The sequence below is a fragment of the Gorilla gorilla genome, chromosome 11, assembly GCF_029281585.2.
Source record: "Gorilla gorilla gorilla isolate KB3781 chromosome 11, NHGRI_mGorGor1-v2.1_pri, whole genome shotgun sequence".
Taxonomy (NCBI): Eukaryota; Metazoa; Chordata; class Mammalia; order Primates; family Hominidae; genus Gorilla; species Gorilla gorilla.
In genome coordinates, this window is record NC_073235.2 from 121,423,790 (window position 1) to 121,446,800 (window position 23,011).

At 45.5% G+C, this 23,011-nt stretch overlaps 1 protein-coding gene across 6 annotated transcripts in view; it reads left to right on the forward strand.

The window, feature by feature from the left end:
- TTLL4 (tubulin tyrosine ligase like 4) overlaps positions 1–23,011 on the forward strand; it is a 43,893-nt gene that overhangs the window by 15,762 nt on the left and 5,120 nt on the right. For 4 of the 6 annotated variants that reach the window (XM_055379574.2, XM_055379575.2, XM_055379572.2 and 1 more), the window contains exons 1-12: positions 11,152–12,638; positions 13,534–13,643; positions 13,997–14,060; positions 18,586–18,710; positions 19,168–19,278; positions 19,631–19,707; positions 20,479–20,670; positions 20,766–20,848; positions 21,073–21,201; positions 21,581–21,703; positions 22,297–22,395; positions 22,714–22,848. In XM_055379574.2, coding sequence (XP_055235549.1) covers positions 11,152–12,638; positions 13,534–13,643; positions 13,997–14,060; positions 18,586–18,710; positions 19,168–19,278; positions 19,631–19,707; positions 20,479–20,670; positions 20,766–20,848; positions 21,073–21,201; positions 21,581–21,703; positions 22,297–22,395; positions 22,714–22,848 — 2,735 coding nt within the window. Of the gene's footprint in view, positions 1–782; positions 862–11,053; positions 12,639–13,533; positions 13,644–13,996; positions 14,061–18,585; positions 18,711–19,167; positions 19,279–19,630; positions 19,708–20,478; positions 20,671–20,765; positions 20,849–21,072; positions 21,202–21,580; positions 21,704–22,296; positions 22,396–22,713; positions 22,849–23,011 lie in introns of those variants that run through there. The other 2 variants (XM_019022661.3, XM_063695221.1) reach the window with 2 other exon arrangements.

Below are 23,011 nucleotides of genomic sequence, written 5' to 3' on the forward strand. Positions count from 1 at the left end.
AGAGTCTCAGTCTGTCAGGCCCAGGCTGGAGTGCAGTGGCACGATCTCAGCTCACTGCAACCTCTGCCTCCCGGGTTCAAGCGATTCTTATGCCTCAGCCTCATAAGTAGCTGGGATTACAGGCGTGTGCCACCACATCCAGCTAATTTTACTGGTTTTGGTAGAAATGGGGTTTCACTGTCTTGGCCAGGCTGGTCTCGAACTCCTGGCCTCAAGTGATCCACCTGCCTCAGCCTCCCAAAGTGCTGGGATTATAGGCGTGAGCCACCACGCCTGGCCTCTTTTGTGAAATTTCTTATAGACCAGTAACTAGTTTCTTTCTTTCTTTTTTTTTTTGAGATGGAGTCTCACTCTGTCGCCCAGGCTGGAGTGTAGTGATGCAATCTCAGCTCACTGCAACCTTTGCCTCCCGGGTTCAAGTGATTCTCCTGCCTCAGCCTCCTGTAGCCTGTAGCTGGGATTACAGGTGTGCACCACCATGCTGGCTAATTTTTGTATTTTTAATAGAGATGGGGTTTCACCATGTTGGTCAGGCAGGTCTCAAGCTCCAGACCTCAAATGATCCACCCACCTCGGCCTCACAAAGTGCTGGGATTACAGGTGTGAGCCACTGTGCCCAGCCTGCTAATTTCTTTTGGTAAGCCACCCCTGTAGCTTGTTTAGCTCCCTCCTGAATACCAGTAATTGTTAGATTTGGTCTTTTGAGGTAGTTTTCTGTATCTTATAGGTTATCTTTGTTGCTTTTCATTCTGTTTTCTTTTTTCTCCTTTGTGTATTTTCAGATAGACTGTCTTCAAGCTCACTGATATTTTCCTCTGCTTGATCCATTGTGCTGTTGAGAGCCTCTAGTAAATTTTTCAGGTAAGCAAATTTATTTCTCAGTTCTAAGATTTGTTTTAAAAATTATTATTAACAATCTCTTTCTTAAATTTCTCTGATAAATTTCTGAATTGCTTTTCTGTGTTATCTTGGAGATCACCAAGTTTCCTTATAACTGCTATTTTGTTTGGGAGGCCGAGGGGGGTGGATCACAAGGTCAGGAGATCGAGATCATCCTGGCTAACACGGTGAAACCCTGTCTTTGCTAAAAATACAAAAAATTAGCTGGGCATAGTGGCGGGCGCCTGTAGTCCCAGCTACTCGGGAGGCTGAGGCTGAGGCAGGATAATGGTGTGAACCCAGGAGGTGGAGCTTGCAGTGAGCCAAGTTCACACCACTGCACTCCAGCCTGGGCGACAAAGTGAGACTCTGTCTCAAAAAACAAAACAAAACAAAAAAACCCTGCTATTTTGAGTTCCTGGTTAGAGAGCTCATGTATTACTGCCTCATTAGAGTTAGTCACTGTTTTCTTGCTTTGTCCATTTCTTGCTTTGTCATAGTTCTCTGTTTGCTGTTATTTCTTGTGGATATATGTGTATGTCTTTACACTGAAGGATTATTTATTCCAGTCTTCTCTGTCTGGCTTGTTACTGGATATGTTTGTTTAGAGATTTTTTGTAACTTAACCTGTTGACTTATCTTTTTTTTAAATCACTAGGTCACTACCTCTTTTTCAACACTAGATGGCATCTTGGCCCCAGGTTTGTCTTGGCTTTAGCGCAGTGTTCCCCAACCTTTTTGGCCCCAGAGACCAGTTTTGTGGAAGACAATTTTTCCACTGACTGGGGTGGGTGGGTGGGGGAGGCGATGGTTTGGGGATGATTCAAGCACATTAAATTTTTTGTGCACTTTATTTCTGTAAATACATTGTAATATATAATGAAATAATTATATAACTCACCATAATGTAGAATCAGTGGGAGCCCTGGGCTTGTTTTCCTGAAACTAGATGGTCCCATCTGGGAGTGATGGAAGATAGTGACAGATCATCAGGCATTAGATTCTCATAAGAAGCATGCAACCTAGATCCCTTACATGGGCAGTTCATAATAGGGTGAGCGCTCCTATGAGAATCTAATGTTGCCGCTGAGCCTATAGGAGGTGGATCTCAGGCGGTAATGCTTGCCTAGGTGGTAATGCCCACTTGCCCAATGCTCAGCTCCTGCTGTGTGTCCTGGTTTCCTAACAGGCCACGGACCAGTACCAATCTGTGGCCCAAGAGTTGGGGACCCTGCTTTGGAGCACTGCCCTTCGCAAATGGAGGAGGTCCCAAATGGAGGAGGTCCCAAAAGGAATATCCTGGCAATGTGGGAAGGCTGGCTAGGGATTTGTGCCCAGGAGACCTGTAGAACATACCTCCTATAGAGAGTAGTGTTGCTGAACAGCCACTCTGATTTGGTATCTCCTTTGGCTGAGTTACAGAGCAGAGAGTCCAGGGCTGAGTATGGTAGTCCCCCCTTGCTTTGTTTCTGTCTGTCTTTAGGGATGTTTCTCTCTTCAGGCACTCTTGATGCTTTCTGTGGGTTGAGGCATGGACAGGGAAGCTGGTGGTCTATTTTTTTTTTTTTTTTTGGCGTGGGGGCATAGTTTTGTTCTTGTTGCCCAGGCTGGAATGCAATGGCATGATCTCGGCTCACTGTAGCCTCCACCTCCCAGGTTCAAGCGATGCTCCTGCCTCAGCCTCCCGAGTAGCTGGGATTATGGATGCCCACCACCATGCCCGGTTAATTTTTTATATTTTTAGTAGAGACGGGGTTTCGCCATGTTGGCCAGGCTGGTCTCGAACTCCTGGCCTCAGGTGATCCGTCTGCCTCGGCCTCCCAAAGTGCTGGGATTACAGACGTGAGCCACTGTGCCCAACCTGGTTGTCTATCTTGATATCACTTTTTCCACTTTAGAAATTGTGAGTTGGGGGCAGGTTTTCTATGTCCTTGGTCCCAGGAAGATTGAGGGAGGGGATGCTGCAGATGTGGAAGTCCAGTTTTCTTACCACCTTGTCAGAATTTTTTCCCTTCTCTGTGGTCCCAGGAACGGTCTCCTCTTCATACTTGAGTTCTGGGATTTTACTGGTGATAATCTTTGTGCTGTGTACTTGTGTTTGGTTTTCTGTGAGGAAGAGTGAAGCCAGCTTGCTTCTACACTGCCATTTTGGAACCAGAAGTCCCTATTCTTAGATACTTTATTCTTTTTGGTGCTGTTGTGAATGGAATTGTGTATTTCATTTTTACATGTTGTTTGTTTGTTGCTAGTATGTAGAACTAAAACTGACTTTCGTGTATTGATTGTGTATTCTGTGACCTTACTAAACTTGGTTATTAGTTCTAGTAGGATTTTTTATTTGATAAATGTTTTAGGATTTTCTTTTCTCTCTCTTTAAAAAAAAAAAAAAAAAAAACCAGGGTCTTATTCTGTCACCCTGGCTCAAGTTCAGTGGTGTGATCATGGCTTATTGCAGCCTCGACCTCCCAGGCTCAAGTGATCCTCCCACTTCAGCCTCCTCAGTAGCTGGGACTACAGGCTTGTGCTAATTTTTAAAATTTTTTGTAGAGATAATGTCTCCCTATATTGCTCAGGCTGTTCTCAAACTCATGGTCTTAAGTGATCCTTCTATTTCATCTTCCTAAAGTATTGGGATTACAGGCGTGAGCCAATGTGCCCAGCCAGGATTTTCTATGTACAAGATCATATGTCCTACAAATAATGACAGTTTTACTTCTTCCTTTCCAATCTGTGTATCTTTGATTTCTTTTTCTTGCCATGTCACACTGCTTAGAATTTCTAGTATAGGGTCTAATAGAAATGGAGGTTAGGCATGGTGGCTCATGCCTGTAATCCCAGTACTTTGGGAGGCCAAGGTGGGCAGATCATGAGGTCAGGAGTTTGAGACCAGCCTGGCCTATATGGTGAAACCCCATCTTTACTAAAAATACAAAAAAAAAAAAAAAAAAAGAAAAAAAATTAGCTGGGTGTGGTGGCATGTGCCTGTAGCCCCAGCTACTAGGGAGGCTGAGGCAGAACAACCACTTGAACCTGGGAGGGGGAGGTTGCAGTGAGCTGAGATCGTGCCACTGCACTCCAGCCTGGGCAACAGAGCGAGACGCTGTCTCAAAGTAAATAAATAAATAAATAAAATAAAAAAGAAATGGAGAGAGTAGATATCCTTGTCTTATTCCTAATCTCAGAGGAAAAGCATCTCATGATTGACTATTAAGTATGATGTTAGCTGTATCTATGGTCTTTTGACATGTCTCTATCAAATTTTGACCACTTCCTTACTTTTTGGCAGCACAAAATATTCCATTCTCATCTCCTGCTCTCCCTGCCCCAACCTTGGAATCAGCCATTTTTCAAGGAGCTCTGGCTGCTTTTATTAACAGATAGTATTTAAAATACTATCTGTTACAGGTGTGCACCACCATGCCGGGTGTGGTGGCTCATGCCTATAATCCCAGAGCTTTGGGAGGCCAAGGCAGGAGGATCATTTGAGGACAGAGTTTGAGACCAGCCTGGGCAACATAGTGGAACTCTATTGCTATAAAAATAAAATAAAGTAAAAAATTAGCTAGGCATAGTGGTGTGTACCGGTAGTCCTAGCTACTCAGGAGACTGAGGTGGGCAGATGGTTTGAGCCCAGGAGTCTTAGGCTGCAGTGAGTTATGACTATACCGCTGCACTCCAGCCTTGGTGACAGAGGGAGACCTTGTCTAAAAAAAAAAAAAGAATTGGCTGGGCACGGTGGCTCACACCTGTAATCCCAGCACTTTGAGAGGCCGAGGTGGGTGGATCACTTGAGGTCAGGAGTTCAAGGCCAGCCTAGTCAACATAGTGAAACCCCATCTCTACTAAAAATACAAAAATTAGCCAGGCATCATGGCGGGTGCCTGTAATCCCAGCTACTTGGAAGGCTGAGGCAGGAGAATCACTTGAACCCGGGAGGCAGAGGTTGCAGTGAGCCAAGATTGTACCACTACACTCCAGCCTGGGCAACAAACAGAGTGAGACTCTGTTTCAAAAAAAAAAAAAAAATTTCACAAAAGCTCCCAAATAACAAGACGATTCTCTTTTACAAAAGAACATTGCTTGTCCTCGCTGAAGTTTTGTAGTGGAATAATTGTTGTCTATCCCTTGTAGTTTTCTGCCTTCATCACAACTTATGAAGGGGCAGAGGGGAGATAGATCATTTGGTGCCAGTGAGAATGAGAGTTGTAACTACCTTGCTGCAAACGTTTACTGGGAGCCACTGTGCTTTTTGTGTGCTTTATGTGAATTTTTAAACTTCACCTCCCACAACTTCTCAGTCGGGGTATGGTACTTTCTTTCTCTTGTCTTTCCCTGAACATTCCAGCTGTGCGGTTTCAGAGTTGCATGTGATTCACTACTGATCAGTGCTCTGATTGTCATGAGTCACCACGAGGCGGTAGCTGCTCATGCAGCCTGGCTGTGAGGAGGACCTAGATTGAGGAACTTAGCTACAGAAATAGGCTTGTTTTCTTCTAAACTTGAACTCTGCCTGCTATAGCTTAGTGTTTATACCCTGTTTGCCCCTTAAGCCCTCCTGTTCCCTAGGGATCCTGTGTAGGAACAAGAAACACATTAGATCATTGCTCCATAAAATGTTAGATTATTCAAAATATCATTTTTCAGGTGAGGTCAATTTATTGGCCCCTAAAGTAAGTTCCTTGCAAGCTGCTGATTGGAGGGTCAGCTGATGGTAGATCCTTTGGACTTAGTAACAGAGAGTAAGTATGAATGTCTTGAGCTATCTTTAAGTAGTATAAATATGTAGTTAATCCTTTATAATTTACATAGTCAGCAATTACTCTTTATAAGTTTAGATTTGTTTAAGTTGGGAGTTTTTGAAATGGGCTTCCATTAGTAGCCAGTACATAGCCTTCTACATATGTAAATACCTTTTCTCCTGTTGTCTTTCTTTTGATGTTTCTTCCTAAAATACTTCCTGGGAGATGAGCAGTCTGCCTTTTGGATCCTAGAGGCGCACATATACACAAAGTGTGCATTATCACAGTACACTTAGAAATATAAGGGACACTGGGAGAAAGGTCTCCCAGGTGTCATCGTAGGAGGGCAGAGTATATCACAGGGAATGGGCTTGATGACTTTGCTGAAAATTGCCCTTCGAGTATGTGCTGTCGGTAGGGTCTGGGTGCCAGACATTATTTGCCTCTCTGGACTTTGACTTTATGGCAGAACTTACTATGTTAGCTTTTAAAACAAGGTTCTCACTTCCTTCACTTCTTAGATTTTGGGTCTTCAGAAGCTTTTTAAAGTTTGTCACTTGCATTCCTGTAGGGCAGTGGGCAGGATGCTGGAAAAGATGACCTGTGGCAGTGATTGGGGGTCTGGGACCCAAGCTGCCTGAATGCTTTAGTTAGGCCTCTGCTTCCCAACCATTTGAGGTTTTGATCTCATCAGGAATCTCTATAAGGAGAAGGAAGGAAGTTGTTTTTAGCAACCATCATTTCCCTGTCTTAACGTGACACTACTTCTGAACCTCAAACACTGAAACTCGGTTGGAGCATTTGTATGTGATACTGTCGTGAGTGATACTGTTTACTTGGCATTCTTGAAGTTACTCTCTGCAGAGTATCTGATGCAACAAATTTGTCTTTGCTTGGTAATTCCTAACACAGCCATCTTATCCAACCTTGGATATCTCTTACTAACTTTGGAGCTATTTCCCAGAAAGAGAGTTACAGAAACATCCTCTCACCTGCTTGGCCCTTGAGTCCAGACATATTTCTTTAGGAAGACAGTGGCCCTTATCCAACTTGCTATACTACACATCATGGGGACTGTATTAGTTCGTTCTCGTACTGCTATAAAGAAATACCTGAGACTGGGTGATTTATAAAGAAAAGAGGTTTAATTGGCTCATGGTTCTGCAGGCTGTATGGGTAGCATGGCTGCGGAGGCCTCAGGAAACATTCAGTCGTGGCGAAAGGGGAAGCAGGCACGTCTTCACATGGCCAGAGCAGGAGAGAGAGAAAGTAGGGTGGTGCTACACACTTTTAAACAGCCAGATCTCATGAGAACTCACTATCATGAGAACAGCAAGGGGGAAATCCGCCTCCATGATCCAGTCACCTCCTCCAACATTGGGAATTACAACTCAACATGAGATTTGGTGGGGACACAAATGCAAACCATATAGGGACTATGAGAGGAGACAAGAAGTGGGAAATGACCATTGCAGAGATATGAGATCTGTAATACCTTAGAGAGAAGAGAATCCACTCTACTCTAGTACCTGCCCAGGTATGTTGTTTAACACTTTGTCTGGGAGCAGGCCACCTGCAGCTTCTGAGGAGGGTAGGCATGTATCCTTGGCCTCCCTCTTCCTCTTTTGGATTAAAAGCCAAGCCAGCTGTTGGGCTATTTGTGTTCATGTGCTTGGCACTGAGGGTTCATGTGGTGGGATGTAGCAAGGCAAACACTGAGCAATGTGTGTGCAAAAGGAAGTGTTGTGCAGTGAGTGCCTGTGGCTACAAGGGAGAGTGGGATTGGCTATGGTGTTGATGAGAAGTCAGTGATGTGCTTTTAGGGACTTTCCACAAAGGGCCTTGGTATAAACATGGAGGAGTGTTTCCAACCTGGCTTTTGTCTGGTACCTAAAGATTAAAGATAATGGAGGGGATGGAGTCTAAATATGTGTTTCATTCTGTTTAATAGGCATTGTAGACTCAGACAGATTTGAGTTTTAATCTAGGCACTGCTACTTATTGGTTATTTAATTATAGAAATTACTTAACTTTTCTGAGTCTTGGATTCATCATCAGTAAACTGAATGTAAGGTTTTTTTTAGGATTAAATGAGGTAATATGGATAAAATGCCTAACATGGTACCAGACATTCATTAGGTGCCCAAACTAGTATTCAAGTTTGTTTCCCCTTCATTTACTGTGCTTTTCCAGTTTGTTTACTCAACAGAATATTGAGCACTTCCTGTGTATCAGTCACTGTGTTGGGGACATCATCTGGAGGAGAATGTACTCCTTGCTCCTAGTGTGATGAGTTAGTTCATTGTTGAAGCTAATGTTCTGTGAGCAGTGATGGTGGCATGCGCAGAGGTGAGGCATCCTGTTCAAACTCAGGAGTCAGGGAAGACTGCCTAGGTCATGTTGCAGCTGATTTTTTAAGATGGGTGAAGAAGAAGAAAGGGCTCCAGGGACAGCACTTGTAAGGGAATGAAGAGCTGAGCTAGCATGATACACGTGGGAATCAATAGTGGGGCTGTTTTTCAGGGGGACCAGCCTGAGTTTTCATTTCCCTAGGCATTCTCCTACCACTTTGGTATGTCTGTTGTGTTGCATTGGTGGGGAAAATGTGGCTTCCCGAAAGAGGACTAAGTGACGGGATTATGAATTATTTTGAGTGTACTTAATACACATGCATGCGTGCTTGTAGTCTCGTAAAGTGAATGGCAGGATTTGACTTTTCCCTTTGTCTCTATGCTTCTCTACCACAAACACACGCTGTAATTGTTCCAAGCACAGTATTTCCATAGTTTGGATTTGTGTGGTGGTCCATTTTCTGTAACCTCATTTTGAGGTGACTGGCCTCAAAATCCAGTTTTAGCATTTATGCTGTTTTTAGCTCATTATCATTTTGAATATTGGCAGTGCTGCATTGTGATTTTTTGTACTCTCCTTGAGAAAGAGTCCATGTAGGTCAGCCTTTGCAGGTAAAGAGGGCGATATCCCATGGCTTCTGCAGTGTTTGTTGGTGGTATTCATTCGTGGCTGTAGACAGGAATCTTAGTTCTTCCTTGGCCATTACACTGTTAATCAGAATACAAGGTACTCTCCCCATTTTTGCATTTTAAATATAACTTAAGCGAAAAAACCATCTCTCCTAGGGCTGGGTTCAGTGGCTCAGGCTTGTAATCCCAGTTTATTGGGAGGCTGAGAGAGGAGGATCGCTTGAGGCCAGGAGTCGAGACCAGCCTGGGCAGCATAGTGAGATACCGCCACTCCCTATCTTAACAAAAAAATTTAAAAAAATCAACTGTGTGTGGTGATGCATGCCTGTGGTCCCAGCTATTTGGGAGGCTGAAGGGGGAGAATCATTTGAGTCCAGGAGTCTGAGGCTGCAGTGAGCCATGTTTGTGCCACTGCATTCCAGTTTGGGTGACAGAGCAAGACCCTCAAAACAAAACAAAACCTCTCTGCTAATTCCTTCCCTCTAGCTACTCTGAAAACACACTTGATGAGAATGTCAGGATTCCATTCAGAATTATCCCAGACAAATGACTCCTTTTCTTTTTTTGAGACAGAGTCTCACTCTGTCGCCCAGGCTGGAGTGCAATGGCGCGATCTCGGCTCACTGCAACCTCCGCCTCCCGAGGTCAAGCGATTCTCCTGCCTCAGGCTCCCAAGTAGCTGGGATTACAGGCACCCTCCTCCGTGCATGGCTAATTTTTGTATTTTTAGTAGAGACAGCGTTTCACCATGCTGGCCAGGCTGGTCTTGAACTCCTGACCTCGTGATCCACCTGCCTTGGCCTCCCAAAGTGCTGGGATTACAGATGTAGCCACCGTGCCCAGCCTTTTTTTTTTTTTTTTTTTTTTGTGAGACAGGGTCTCACTCTGTCACCCAGGCTGGAGAGCAGTGGTGCTATCTTGGTTTGCTGCAACTTCCACCTTCCATGCTCAAGCGTTTTTCATACCTCAGCTTCCCAGGTAGCTGGGACCACAGGCATGCGCCACCATACCTGGCTGATTATTGTATTTTTTGTAGAGACGGGGTTTTGCGATGTTGCCCAGTATGGTCTCAAACTCCTGAGCTCAAGTGATCTGCCTGCCTCAGCCTCCTAAAGTGCTGGGATTACAGGTGTGAGCCACTGCACCTGGCCACGAATGACTTTTTACAGTTTTTGTTATTTCCCCCAGATGCTGCCATGAAAGCAGGCCCACCTTTCCTTACTGGAGAATATTTTGTGAATTTGATTTAGAAAGTAAGTGACCATGCTGAACAGTTTGAGACCCAGAAGGCTGGCTTACAGGTTTTGTATTAAAGGAAACACTGATTGAGAAGATGTAAAAGAGACAGGCTCTTCCTCCCTGAGATCAGCCCAAACTTAAGCCTGGGCTTTGGAGTAAAGAAAGCTTCTGTCCTCTTCTTACTCCCTGAACTCTACTGTCCCAGTATGGCTGCTGGAAATAAAGTCACTTTAAGTAAAAATAATGCTGGTGTTTAGTTCAATTTCCTTTCTTCTTTTTCCCACCAACACACAGGATGGAATTTAAGTCTATATAGTTAGCAGAGATGAAATTGCTGTCTCAGCTCCAGAATAAACTCCGGGATCAGCAAGGGAATTCTCTTCTCCTGTCTGAACTTGTCCTATTTAACCATGAAAAGCAGACTAAATCAGAGGCAGCTGAGTTGATTTAGGGAGCAGTAGATGTAAAATGAGTTTTTCAGATCGTCTTTTTTTTTTTTTTTCTGAGATGGGGTCTCACTCTGTTGCCCATGCTGGAGTACAGTGACACCATCTCAGCTCACTGCAACCTCTGCCTCCCAGGCTCAAGCGATCCTCCCACCTCAGCCTCCCCAGTAGCTGGGACTTCAGGTGCACGCCACAATGCCTAGCTAATTTTTGGTAGTGACGGGGTTTTGCCATGTTGGGCAGGCTGGTCTTGAACTCCTGGGCTCAAGCTGGGATTACAGGTGTGAGCTGCCTCACCTGGACTCAAATAATCTTTAATCTTTCAGAATTGATTTATGAGAAGGAAGATACTGAGTCCTCTCTCTCACTTCAGATTTGCTTTATTCCTAGCCACACTGGTTTTGGGTGAGGGAAGGTAGCCCCTCATGGAAAGTTGTGGGCGGTGAGACAGAAAGATGTATTTTTTGTTGGAGAGAGAGGAAAGCTTTCTGAATGACAGAGTGGGGACTCATAAGCAGCCTCACAGTGGTGGTGGCACCTCAGTGTTTTAGTCCGTAATGAAGCCAGCTTTGATCCTATGAGGGCAGTAGGAAGATCATTGAAAACTCCCTGGAAATCTGGTGTTCTTCTCCCAGTGCCCCAAATGACGACCAAGACTGGTTGCCCAAAAATGCTGAAGTGGGACTGTACTGCTTACCTGAGGACCACTGTAGCATGGTGTCCGTTCTCCTGGCACTGTAACATTTCCTATCATTTCTCTCCACTTCAGACTGACAGACTTCAAGGATGCAGCTGCTACTACCGGAGGTGTGTGGCACCTTACCTCAGCAAGGCCGTGAGACCGTGTGGCCATGATGTGGGCCCCTCATGGCCTCAGCAGGAACACAGCACTATAGTATTGGCCTCCGCCAGAAAAACAGCTTCAAGCAGAGTTGTCCCTCAGGCACAGTACCTGCCACGCCACCTGAGAAACCCTCGGAGGGCAGAGTCTGGCCTCAGGCCCATCAGCAAGTGAAGCCAATCTGGAAGCTGGAAAAGAATCAAGTGGAGACACTGTCAGCAGGGTTGGGCCCAGGCCTCTTGGGCGTCCCACCCCAGCCAGCATATTTCTTTTGCCCCAGCACTTTATGTAGCTCTGGGACCACGGCTGTCATTGCAGGCCACAGCAGTTCCTGTTACCTACACTCTCTCCCGGACTTGTTCAACAGCACCCTGCTATACCGCCGCTCCAGCTATAGGCACAAACTGTACCAGCAACTGGAGTCTTTCTGCTTGCATTCGAGCCCATCAGAAAAAAACCCTTTTTCTCTCCCTCAAAAGAGCCTCCCTGTCAGTCTCACTGCCAACAAGGCCACTTCTTCCATGGTCTTCTCCATGGCCCAGCCCATGGCCTCCTCATCCACAGAACCATACCTCTGCTTGGCAGCGGCTGGGGAAAACCCTTCAGGGAAGAGCCTGGCCTCTGCCATCTCAGGGAAGATCCCATCTCCACTCTCTTCCTCCTATAAGCCCATGCTGAATAATAATTCCTTCATGCGGCCAAATAGCACACAAGTGCCTTTATTGCAGACCACACAGGGCCTGAAGCCAGTATTGCCACCCAAGATCCAGCCTGTCTCCTGGCATCATTCAGGGGGTACTGGAGACTGTGCACCGCAGCCTGTTGACCATAAGGTGCCCAAAAGCATTGGCACTGTCCTAGCTGATGCCAGTGCCCATATCGCCTTGTCTACCACTGGCTCCCACGACACATCCACCACCAGTGTTGCCTCTTCCTGGTATAACCAGAATAACTTAGCCATGAGGGCAGAGCCACTTTCCTGTGCTCTGGATGACAACTCTGATTCCCAGGATCCAACTAAGGAGATTCGGTTCACTGAGGCCGTGAGGAAATTGACCGCAAGAGGCTTTGAGGAGATGCCGAGGCAAGGCTGCCAGCTTGAACAATCTAGTTTCCTGAACCCCAGCTTCCAGTGGAATGTCCTCAACAGGAGCAGGCGGTGGAAACCTCCTGCGGTAAATCAGCAGTTTCCTCAGGAGGATGCTGGATCGGTCAGGCGGGTCCTCCCTGGTGCCTCAGATACCTTGGGGTTGGACAATACAGTCTTCTGTACCAAACGTATCAGCATTCACCTCCTTGCCTCACATGCCAGTGGGCTCAATCACAACCCTGCCTGTGAATCTGTAATTGACTCCTCAGCATTTGGAGAAGGCAAAGCTCCAGGTCCCCCTTTTCCTCAAACTCTTGGCATAGCCAGCGTGGCCACCCGCCTCTCTTCCATCCAGCTGGGCCAGTCTGAGGAGGAGAGACCTGAGGAGGCCAGGGAGCTGGACTCATCTGATAGGGATATTAGGTATGTTGGAGAATGTTTTTGGTTCATTTAGAGCAGTAGAATGTATATACCATAATTTGGGGTGGCACCGACCCTGTACCTCTGAAGGTTGGTTTTATTTTTTCGCTGCCCTAGAATTTTTGGTTTTCACTTCAGGGCAAGGGTTGGGAAACTATAGCTTGCAGACCAAATCTTGCTTGTTGCCTGCTTTTGTAAATAAAGTTTTGTTGGAATGCAGCCTTGTCCATTCATTTGCAGTTGTCTGTGGCTGCTTTCTTGTTACGATGGTAGAGCTGAGTAGTTGTGATAAACCGACTGGCCTGCAAACAAAAATATTTACTCTCTGGTCCTTTAGAGAAAGAGTTCGCCAACCCCTATTTTAAGTAAAAACCAGGAGAGAAATAAGAATTGTGAGCACCAAATGTTGAAGCCTGTGACTTTCCTACTTTTTCCAAACCAAATGAGGTTCTCAGTCATTCTTGGCATGACAGCCATTTATAGTTAGGGCACACACATAGTTGGCTCCTTCTGTTGTGTTTTGTTATTTTCCCGGGAACTTGGTCCACTAAGGCCTTTTTCTGAGTTCCCAGAGAGTGGCCTAGGGACATTTCAAGTCAATTACCAGATATCCATTGATGGTTTTTTAGATGTAGAATGTTGTACTTATATGCTATGAGGGACACCAAAGAAAATGGAAAACATAGTGCCTCTTTGCAGAATGGAAGATGTAAGGTTGAGGAGCTATGCCTAGACCTAAGCTTTGAAGACAAAAGAAATGAGTTGTGAGGTCCAGGCAAGAAGTAGCAGATTGGTAATGGAGAAGGGGCAAATACTGGGAGATGATGAAGGAATGAGAATCTAACTGTGACCTCTTTGATGGAGTTGACTAGGCTGGGGGCATGATTCTTTCTTTTAGTTCAGCTACTGACCTCCAGCCAGATCAGGCTGAGACTGAAGATACAGAAGAAGAACTAGTAGATGGTTTGGAAGACTGTTGTAGCCGTGATGAGAATGAAGGGGAGGAGGGTGAGTTGGAAACCCTTTCACTTCCAACTAGGAGTTGGTTATGGCCTGTTGGGCAGGGGGCTGACAATTGTGTACTAGGTCCTTGACTCACATTACCTACATCAGTCATTTGCTTTGGGGGTCTTAAGTGGGGGTAGTGCCTTCTAGAGGACTTGGGTCTCTAGTCCTCCTGTCCCACTGGTCTTACCTTCCCGCTGCTTCTGTTGAGGAAGGCAGTGCAAAGCAGCGGGGTGGTGCTTGTGGCTCCCCAAGAAGGGTTGAGCCCAGGATATTCAAGGAAGAGTTGCCTAGGCTTGGTAAGTTTGTGCTGCAGCCTCTTCTAGTCAGAATTTCTCTGTTCTTCCTTCCTCTAGGAGACTCAGAGTGCTCCTCATTAAGTGCTGTCTCCCCCAGCGAATCGGTGGCCATGATCTCTAGGTAAGTGTGGCTGTATAGATCATTGTTAAATGCTCATCTTTTGTCTCTTAAAGATTATAAAGAGATAAACCACTCAAGTCATTAATGGCCTGGAGAACTCTAATGCATTTTTACCAAATTTTTATGTTTGCGACTTTAGTTTTTGAACAGGGAGTAATGGGGGGCCAGAAGCACATCTCATCTGTGGGGCTTAAAAACAGTATCATGGGCCAGGCGCAGTGGCTCACACCTGTAGCCCCAGCACTTTGGAAGCTGAGGCAGGCGGATCTCCTGAGGTCAGGAGTTCGAGACTAGCCTAGCCAACATGGCAAAACCCTGTCTCTACTAAAAATATAAAAATTAGCAAGGCATGGTGGTGCACACCTGTAATCCCAGGTGCTCGGGAGGCTGAGGCACGAGAATCACTTGAACCTGGGAAGTGGAGGTTGCAGTGAGCTGAGATCGTGCTGCTGCATTCCAGCCTGGGTGACGGAGCAAGACTTTGTCTCAAAAACAAAACAACGACAACAACAACAGTATAATGGGCTGGGCGCAGTGGCTTATGCCTGTAATCCTAACACTTTGGGAGACTAAGATGGGTGGATCACTTGAGGCCAGGAGTTAGAGACCAGGCTGGCTAACATGGTGAAACCCCATCTCTACTAAAAATGGAAACAATTAGCTGGGTATGGTGGCACACACCTGTAATCGTTGGCCTCCCAAAGTGCTCGGATTATAGGGCTGAGCCACTGCACCTGGCCCTAATTTTTAATTAAAACCTGTATATCACTGGGCTTGACCAATATATGGAGCACCCAGAGTCGGGTTGTTTTTCTTTGCATCAACCCTGCCTTAGATGAAGCTAAGAAGAAAGCCTTCTCTGCCTTGTTTAGCATGGACAAGACAGGCTGCATCTCTGTGAAATGTGATGGTGCGGCAGCAGCACACCAATTTTAGAGCCCCTAACCTGCAAGGTGGAGACAGAGCTGTTTGCAAAGTGGGAGCGAGAACTGGGATTCTCTGTGAAGGTGGATAGAAATCCCATCACGGGCACCCTGAGTCTGATGCATAAATTGTCACTTTCAGCCCAACCCATCCTCCTTCCAGAAAAGCAGAACTACTTCAGGTTATATATATTGGATATTGATTAAGTACCTCCACTCTTCATAGGAGAAAGATATTTGACATGTAATTGATTTGGAGTCCTACCTTTTTTACACTTAAGGGCCTACTTCAGGACTGCTACACAACCCTTTAGCCTTCCTGATATATAAGATAAAATTCACAAAAGGTGTTTGTTAATCATTTGCTCATTAATTAATTAACTTCTACAAATTGCACATAACTTTTTCTCTATATGAGGCTTAAACATAATTTTCAAGAAAATGGAAATATATATTTTTATTTTTTAGAGTCAGAGTCTTGCTCTGTTGCCCAGGCTAGAGTGCAGTGGATCCATCATAGCTTACTGTAACCTCGAACTCCTGGGCTCAAGCAATCCTCCTGCCTCAGCCTACTGAGCAGCTGGGACTACAGGACCACCCACCACACCCAGCTAATTAAAAAAATTTTTTTTGTAGAGTTGTGGGGGAAGGTCTCATTATATTACCCAGGCTTGTCTTGAACTCTGGCCTCAAGTGATCCTCTTGCTTTAGCCTCCCAAAGCACTGAGATTAGTGGTGTGAGCCACTGCATCTGACCAAAAATGGAGATAGATGAATTCCAAACCACTTTGCATTTTAAAGATGAGTAAAATACTTTTGGATTGCTAAAATCTTATTTTTTCTCTATTATGAAACATTTGTATATTATGGAAAATTTGGCAACCACTGAAAAACAGAAAAATCATTGGAAACACTACCTGTTTCTTTACACAGCAGTACTTTCATTGCATTTCCTGTTGTTGTGCTCTAAGAATCATGTAATTTTAGAGATGGAAGCCATCAAGTCCAGTGTAAATATTGAGGACCAGAGAAGTGAAGCAGCTGTTCCAAGGTCATAGTTTCTAGCATGGCTAGACTAGAAGCCAGGTCTCTTGAGGAGAAGTTCAGGATTCTTGTGAGACAACTCACAAGGGTTTTTTGTTTGTTTTTTAAATTAAGCTTGTGATATTGAGATAATTATAGATTTCACATGCAGTTGTAAGAAAGAATGCAGAGGTCCCCTGTACTCTCTACTCAGTTTCCCCCATTGGGTAACATCTTGCAGAAGTACAATATAGTACACTTGGGATGTTGTTAACATTGTTAGAGTCAAGATATAGAACATTTTGCCGGGTGCAGTGGCTCACGCCTGTAACCCCAGCACTTTGGGAGGCTGAGGCAGGTAGATGAGTTGAAGTCAGGAGTTTGAGACCAGCCTGGCCAACATGGTGAAACCCCATGTTTTACTAAAATACAACATATTTTACTAAAAATACAAAAATTAGCTGGGCGTGATGGTGGGCGCCTATAATCCCAGCTACTTGGGAGGCTGAGGCAGGAGAATCACATGAACCTGGGAGGCAGAGGTTGCAGTGAGCCGATATCATGCCACTGCACCCCAGCCTGGGTGACAAGAGCAAGACTCTGTCTCAAAAAAAAAAAAAAAAAAACAAGATACAGAACGTTGTCATCACTGTAGGAATTCCTCCTCCTCCTACCCTTACTCTCCCATCCCCTCCTTAACCCCCTGGCAACCACTAGTTCTCCTTTTTGTCATTTCAAGAATGTTACACAAATAGAATCACAGCAGTATGTCACCTTTTGACATTGACGTTTTTTCACTCAGCATATTCTTTGGAGACTGACCTGGGTTGTTGCATGTATTAATAGTTCTCATTCTTTTTTATTGCTGGATAGTGTTCTGTGGTATGGATGTACCACAGTTTGTTTAACCGTACACCTGTTGAAGGATATTTGGGTTGTTTTCAGCTTTTGGCTGTTATGAATAAAGCTGCTATAAATAATCATGTACATATTTTTCTGTCAATGGAAGTCTTCATCTCTCTGGGATAAATGCCCAGGAGTGCAATTGCTAGGTTGTATGGTGGTTACATGTTTAGTTTTTTTAAGAAACTGCCAAAATTGTTTTCCAGAGTGGCTGTACCATTTTACGTTTCTATCTTTTTTGTTTTGTTTTGTTTTTGTTTTTTTGAGATGGAGTTTTGCTCTTGTTACCCAGGCCGGAGTGCAATGGCGTGATCTTGGCTCATCGCAACTTCTGCCTCCTGGGTTCAAGCAATTCTCCTGACTCAGCCTCCTGAGTAGCTGGGACTACAGGCATGCGCCGCCATGCCCGGCTAATTTTGTATTTTTAGTAGAGACGGGGTTTCCCCATGTTGGTCAGGCTGGTCTCCAACTCCCAACCTCGGGTGATCCGCCTGCCTCGGCCTCCCAAAGTGCTGGGATTACAGGCATGAGCCACTGCACCCGGCCTCTATCTTTGTTTTTAAATTTTAACTCATTCTTATTGACTTTCAACAATCTTAAATTCTCATACTCAGTAAACCAAAAGCCTTTGAAGAAAAAGTTTGAAAATGAGGAATAGAGTTGAATTAATTAGAATTTTTCATTGGGAATTAGTATTTAACTTGATTCCATAAAATTCATTAAAAATCTTTAAGAGTTAAAACACTGAAGTGTTTCGCATACAGTGCCTATTTCTGTTGTGCTGAAAATAATAACAGGTAAAGTGACTTTTTTAAACTAAAAATTAATGTTATAATAATATTCGTGGATTATATTATCTAAGTTGTAAAGAGTAATAGCTATTTTCTCCATTTTTCAGTGCTAGTTAAAGGAATGATCTTGGTCTCTCAGCTTGTACCTGACAGGTAGTTGATATGTTTGCTATGTTGATACCCCTTGAGACAGCCTTGGCCAAGCCCTTGTTGGAGTAACAGTAGGGACCCCCATGGCCCACTGTCCCACATCAGCCACATCTCTTCATCACATCCAGATCTGTGTTCCCATACTGTTACATAAAATTACAGTGTCACAAATCACTTCCAAAATGGAGAAAAGCACTAATGGTTCATGAATCTTTAGATGAACCTAAATATAAAATGAACTGGAAGTATCACTGTTTCTTTTCTTTCTATTGCTTTTTCCCCTTTTTCTATTTAAAAGTCTCTACACCTCAGATCTTGTTTGGTTTTCCTCCTTCGTAATTTTCACATCATTCTTTTCTCTCATTTATTTCTTTGTCTTGGCATAGCACGTTCTGCTACTGGTATCCACCCACATTCATTTCCCCTCTCAGAACTACTCCTGTCAGGGACTTTCCCAGCCAATGTCTTGTCACGGGAAATTTTGGAGCTGTATTGCAGAATGAAGTGTTGGAAAACCTTGTCTTTAGGTGACATTTAATGGTGTGGTTGTATGTAGGTTAGCCTAGTACCTTACGGATTAATATGTACAAAATAATTATTAATTATTGAGCACCTGGCTTTTTAGAATCACAAGTTAAAAGACAGCACTTGGAAAGAAATCGTACGTCATAGTAACGACGCTTCAGGGCTGTTGCTTTTTCCCTTTCTCTACTCCATGTTTGTTTTTCGTCTTAGAAGCTGTATGGAAATTCTGACCAAACCCCTTTCCAATCATGAGAAAGTTGTCCGACCAGCCCTCATCTACAGTCTCTTTCCCAACGTTCCCCCTACCATCTATTTTGGCACTCGGGATGAGAGAGGTAAACCTGGCCAAGTGTCAAAGCCCAGAAGAGCCCCCCGGGAGAAGGTTGCTAGCTAAGTTGGGAGGAGGTGGCATTAGGTAGGAGAGGGTTTCCAGAATGGCTGTTGTGGCAGTTGTCACACTGTGCTCAGTTCCCCATGTGGTCGTAGGTCTAATGCAACCTTTTTCTTGTCTGTCCTTTAGCTGACCCTTTTCAGCCTTGCCATGTCATGCTGAGTTCATGCTCTCCAACCTTGTTGCTTTTCCCTTTCAGTCTTCCCTTTCTTTGTTCCTCATTCCTGCACAGCCCCTCTTCTTTCCCAAAGTGTGCTCCTCTGAAACCCTGATCTGGAGCAATAGTTAGTGACTTGCCTGCCCAGGGAAAAATGGGCAGCCATGCCATCTTTTTTGTCTTCTCATCATGACTCTCTGCTCCTCTCCACCCCCCATCCCCACACCCCTTGCATTCTTCCCAGTGGAGAAACTTCCCTGGGAGCAGAGGAAGTTGCTCCGGTGGAAGATGAGCACAGTGACCCCCAACATTGTCAAGCAGACTATTGGACGGTCCCACTTCAAAATCAGCAAAAGTGAGTTGCTTGCCTTACTGTGAGCCTGTCCTTTTGCCCCAAATAGATGGGCTTGCATAGGGGGAGAGCTCTAGACACCTCATGCCTATGTCGGGGCAGCTGGGGCCCTCTCCTGAAATCCGACCTCATAGGAGGGTGTAGCTCTGAAATCCTGGGCTGAGCCTGTTGTTCAGAATTGAGAGACAGAGGGCCATTGTTCTGTCCCTGGCCCCAGGGCCTCATGTAGGACAGCTCCATAGCAACTCTTTGAAAACCAAGTCTGGGAGCTGTGCCCAGTTCTGGGGCCTCTGGGCCTCTCTCTGTCCCTGGACTGAGCTGTTAGCAAGGCTGATTCCTGATGTACCTCCCATAGGAAACGATGACTGGCTGGGCTGCTGGGGTCATCACATGAAGTCTCCTAGTTTCCGATCCATTCGAGAGCATCAGAAGGTAGGGGTCCTTTCTGAGGAGCTGTTTCCCTGGACTTTGGACTAGGCCAAGAGGAGGGGGATGATGTGAGTAGGGGGTAGGGGGCGGGAAGAGGATGATGACCATGGAGAAGTCAGGAAGGTGTACAGAGGAGAAAGTACAGGACGGGGGTACAGTGAGAGACTCCAGTGGATCACGTAAATCTCCAGTTCAGCTGCAGTATCTCGGAGTTTATTGCCTATGTAGGGGGCAGCTGAGTCCCTCTCCTGAGCTCCAGCCTCATAGGAGGGTGTAACTCTGAAATCCTGCAGTTGCAGCTTCTCAAAGATGCTTTTTCCTCTAATGTGTCTTGAGTTAGATTGTCTGTTTTATGTTTATTATGTTTCCCTATGACCACTGCACATTCCATTCTCCCAAGCTGAATATATGTAAAGAGGACTTCTGGTCTCACATTGGAATGAATGAGTCCCTTGCCTCCAGACTTACTAAAGGCGAAATGCTTTTCTGTCCTCATCCCATAGGGTTTCATGGATAAAGATGTAATAGCTTTTTCTTTGCACTTAAGGTGAATATCACATCTGGCTTACATTACTCTGTTTTGTCTGTGTTTTAATCATCTTTTGGTGAGTGCTCTGCAGTTGGATACTTGAGGACCATTAGGGTGGTGATAGTAAGATGGAACAAAAGCTTGGAGTGCTGCTAAAGAAGTTGGAATGGTAGAGTGAGTCTTGTCATCTTCCTTATGGCCTCACCTCTGCCCTCTTCCTGCACTCACCCTTTTCCCTTTTGTAGCTAAACCATTTCCCAGGCTCATTCCAGATTGGAAGGAAGGACCGGCTATGGCGGAACCTGTCCCGTATGCAGAGCCGCTTTGGCAAGAAGGAGTTCAGTTTCTTCCCCCAGTCCTTTATCCTGCCCCAGGACGCCAAGCTCCTGCGCAAAGCGTGGGAGAGCAGCAGCCGCCAAAAGTGGATTGTGAAGCCAGTGAGTGAATCACAGTGGGCAGGAGACTATGGTCTGTGAGTGGGAACAACAGAGTATTGGAACTGGAGCAAATCTCATCTCCTTTCTGCTCCTAGCCAGCATCAGCTCGAGGCATTGGCATCCAGGTTATTCACAAGTGGAGTCAGCTCCCCAAGCGAAGGCCCCTCCTGGTACAGAGGTGAGCCTGTAGCACATATCCCTTAACCCATCCTCCCACCTCCTTGGCCTCGAGGTTCCCTTCTTACAATGTTCTGCCCTTTGTTCTCCCAGCCAAAGAGCTTCCTTAGCCAACTGTTCTAAGGTCTTTATCTTGGGGACTGTTAGCTGGCTTTTGCTGTGGCTTGGTTACCCACTGAGCCCCATCGTCTGGCTGGATGAGAAGCTGGCCTTTGTCCTATGTAGGTATCTACACAAACCCTACCTCATCAGCGGCAGCAAGTTTGACCTGCGGATCTATGTTTACGTCACTTCCTACGATCCTCTGCGGATTTACCTCTTTTCAGATGGACTGGTCCGCTTTGCCAGTTGCAAGTATGTGACAGTGGTGAGGTATCCTCTGACAATATTGGGGATTTTATTTTCCTTGGAGGGAGGGAAACTAGAAGACACCAAACAGAAAAATAGTTTTTGTTAGCAAGGGGAAAGGCAGGAAATGGGAAATATGGAGGCTCTCTACTTCGTTAAATCTGGGGAGGGTCTTCCTGCATGCGGGACTGAGGTGGGATAAAGGAGATGAGTTTAGCTGTGGTTTTTCAGAACTTTGCCAATAGACACACTTCTCAGGCTCTTGTGGCTATGAAAAGATCTGTGTACTTGTTCTACACCTCTTCAGGATTTGGGGAAATGTTTGGCCCCTTCTCCATCTGCTCTGTTACCATCTTACCTCTGCCTTTTGTTTCCTTACTTCCAGGTATTCTCCTTCCATGAAGAGCCTTGGCAATAAGTTCATGCACCTGACCAACTACAGTGTCAATAAAAAGAATGCCGAGTACCAGGCCAATGCAGATGAAATGGCTTGCCAGGGCCACAAATGGTACTGAGGGCAGAGTGTCCCAGTCCAGTGAAGGCCTAGAGGAATACAGGGTTCTGGGGTTTTGGGAGGTTCAGGGGCATGGCGAGTGGAGGATTAATATAAGACCCAGAGATAACACTTACCAATTCAGAATTGGTCTATTTGAGGCCGGATGTGGTGGCTCACGCCTGTAATCCTAGCACTTTGGGAGGCCAAGGTGGGTGGATCACCTGAGTTCAGGAGTACAAGACCAGCCTGGCCAACATGGCGAAGCCCTGCCTCTACTAAAAATACAAAAATTAGCTGGGTGTGGTGGCAGGCACCTACAATCCCAGCTGCTCAGGAGGTTGAGGCAGGAGAATCACTTGAACCTGGGGGACGGAGGTTGCAGTGAGCTGAGATCGTGCCACTTCACTCCAGCCTGTGTGAAAGAGCGAGACTCCATCTCAAAAAAGAATTGGTCTATTTGCATCCAAGTTCATCTCTTTTATAATTTAAACTGTGAAAGGAAGAGATATGAAGAAAATACCATTAGGTCTCTTCTTCGTTTTTCTTTGTCTTTGTCACTCATTCCTAGAATTTAATTCCTAATACTTCCTCTTCCTCCTCTGCAGGGCACTGAAGGCTTTGTGGAACTACCTGAGCCAGAAGGGGGTCAGTAGCGACGCCATCTGGGAGAAGATAAAGGATGTTGTTGTCAAAACTATCATCTCGTGAGTCACATTGCCAACCTGGTTGTGGGGCCTGCTGCTGACCCCCTCCTTTCTCCTGGGCCTCACACTGCTGTGCTCTGGACTTTGGCCATGCTGTGGTTTGGTTTTAAGGACAGAGAATAGGAAGGAGTGGCCAGAGTTAAGTTCTAGTGAACCTCATCCCCAGGAGCTGGTCCCAGATCAGAGGTGTCTCTTGAGAGTTACCTTTCCTGGGTTGCTTCTGCCTGCCTATCTCTGGGCCACTCTTTCGGCAGGATAGCTCTGAGTAGAGCCCTCTGGGAGGAGCTGAACTGAGTACTTCCTCATCCCCATGACCAGGTCAGAGCCCTATGTGACCAGCCTGCTCAAGATGTATGTGCGACGGCCCTATAGCTGCCATGAACTCTTTGGTTTTGACATCATGCTAGATGAAAACCTCAAGCCCTGGGTCCTGGAAGTCAATATTTCACCAAGGTAGGTGGTGTTCTCAGGACACTCACCATAGAATCCTTCCATTATTCTCACACTCCCATTGCCACTCCAGTAAGTTGTTCTTTTTTTTTTTTTTCTTTGAGATGGAGTCTCGCTCTGTCGCCCAGGCTGGAGTGCAGTGGCGCGATCTTGGCTTACTGCAACC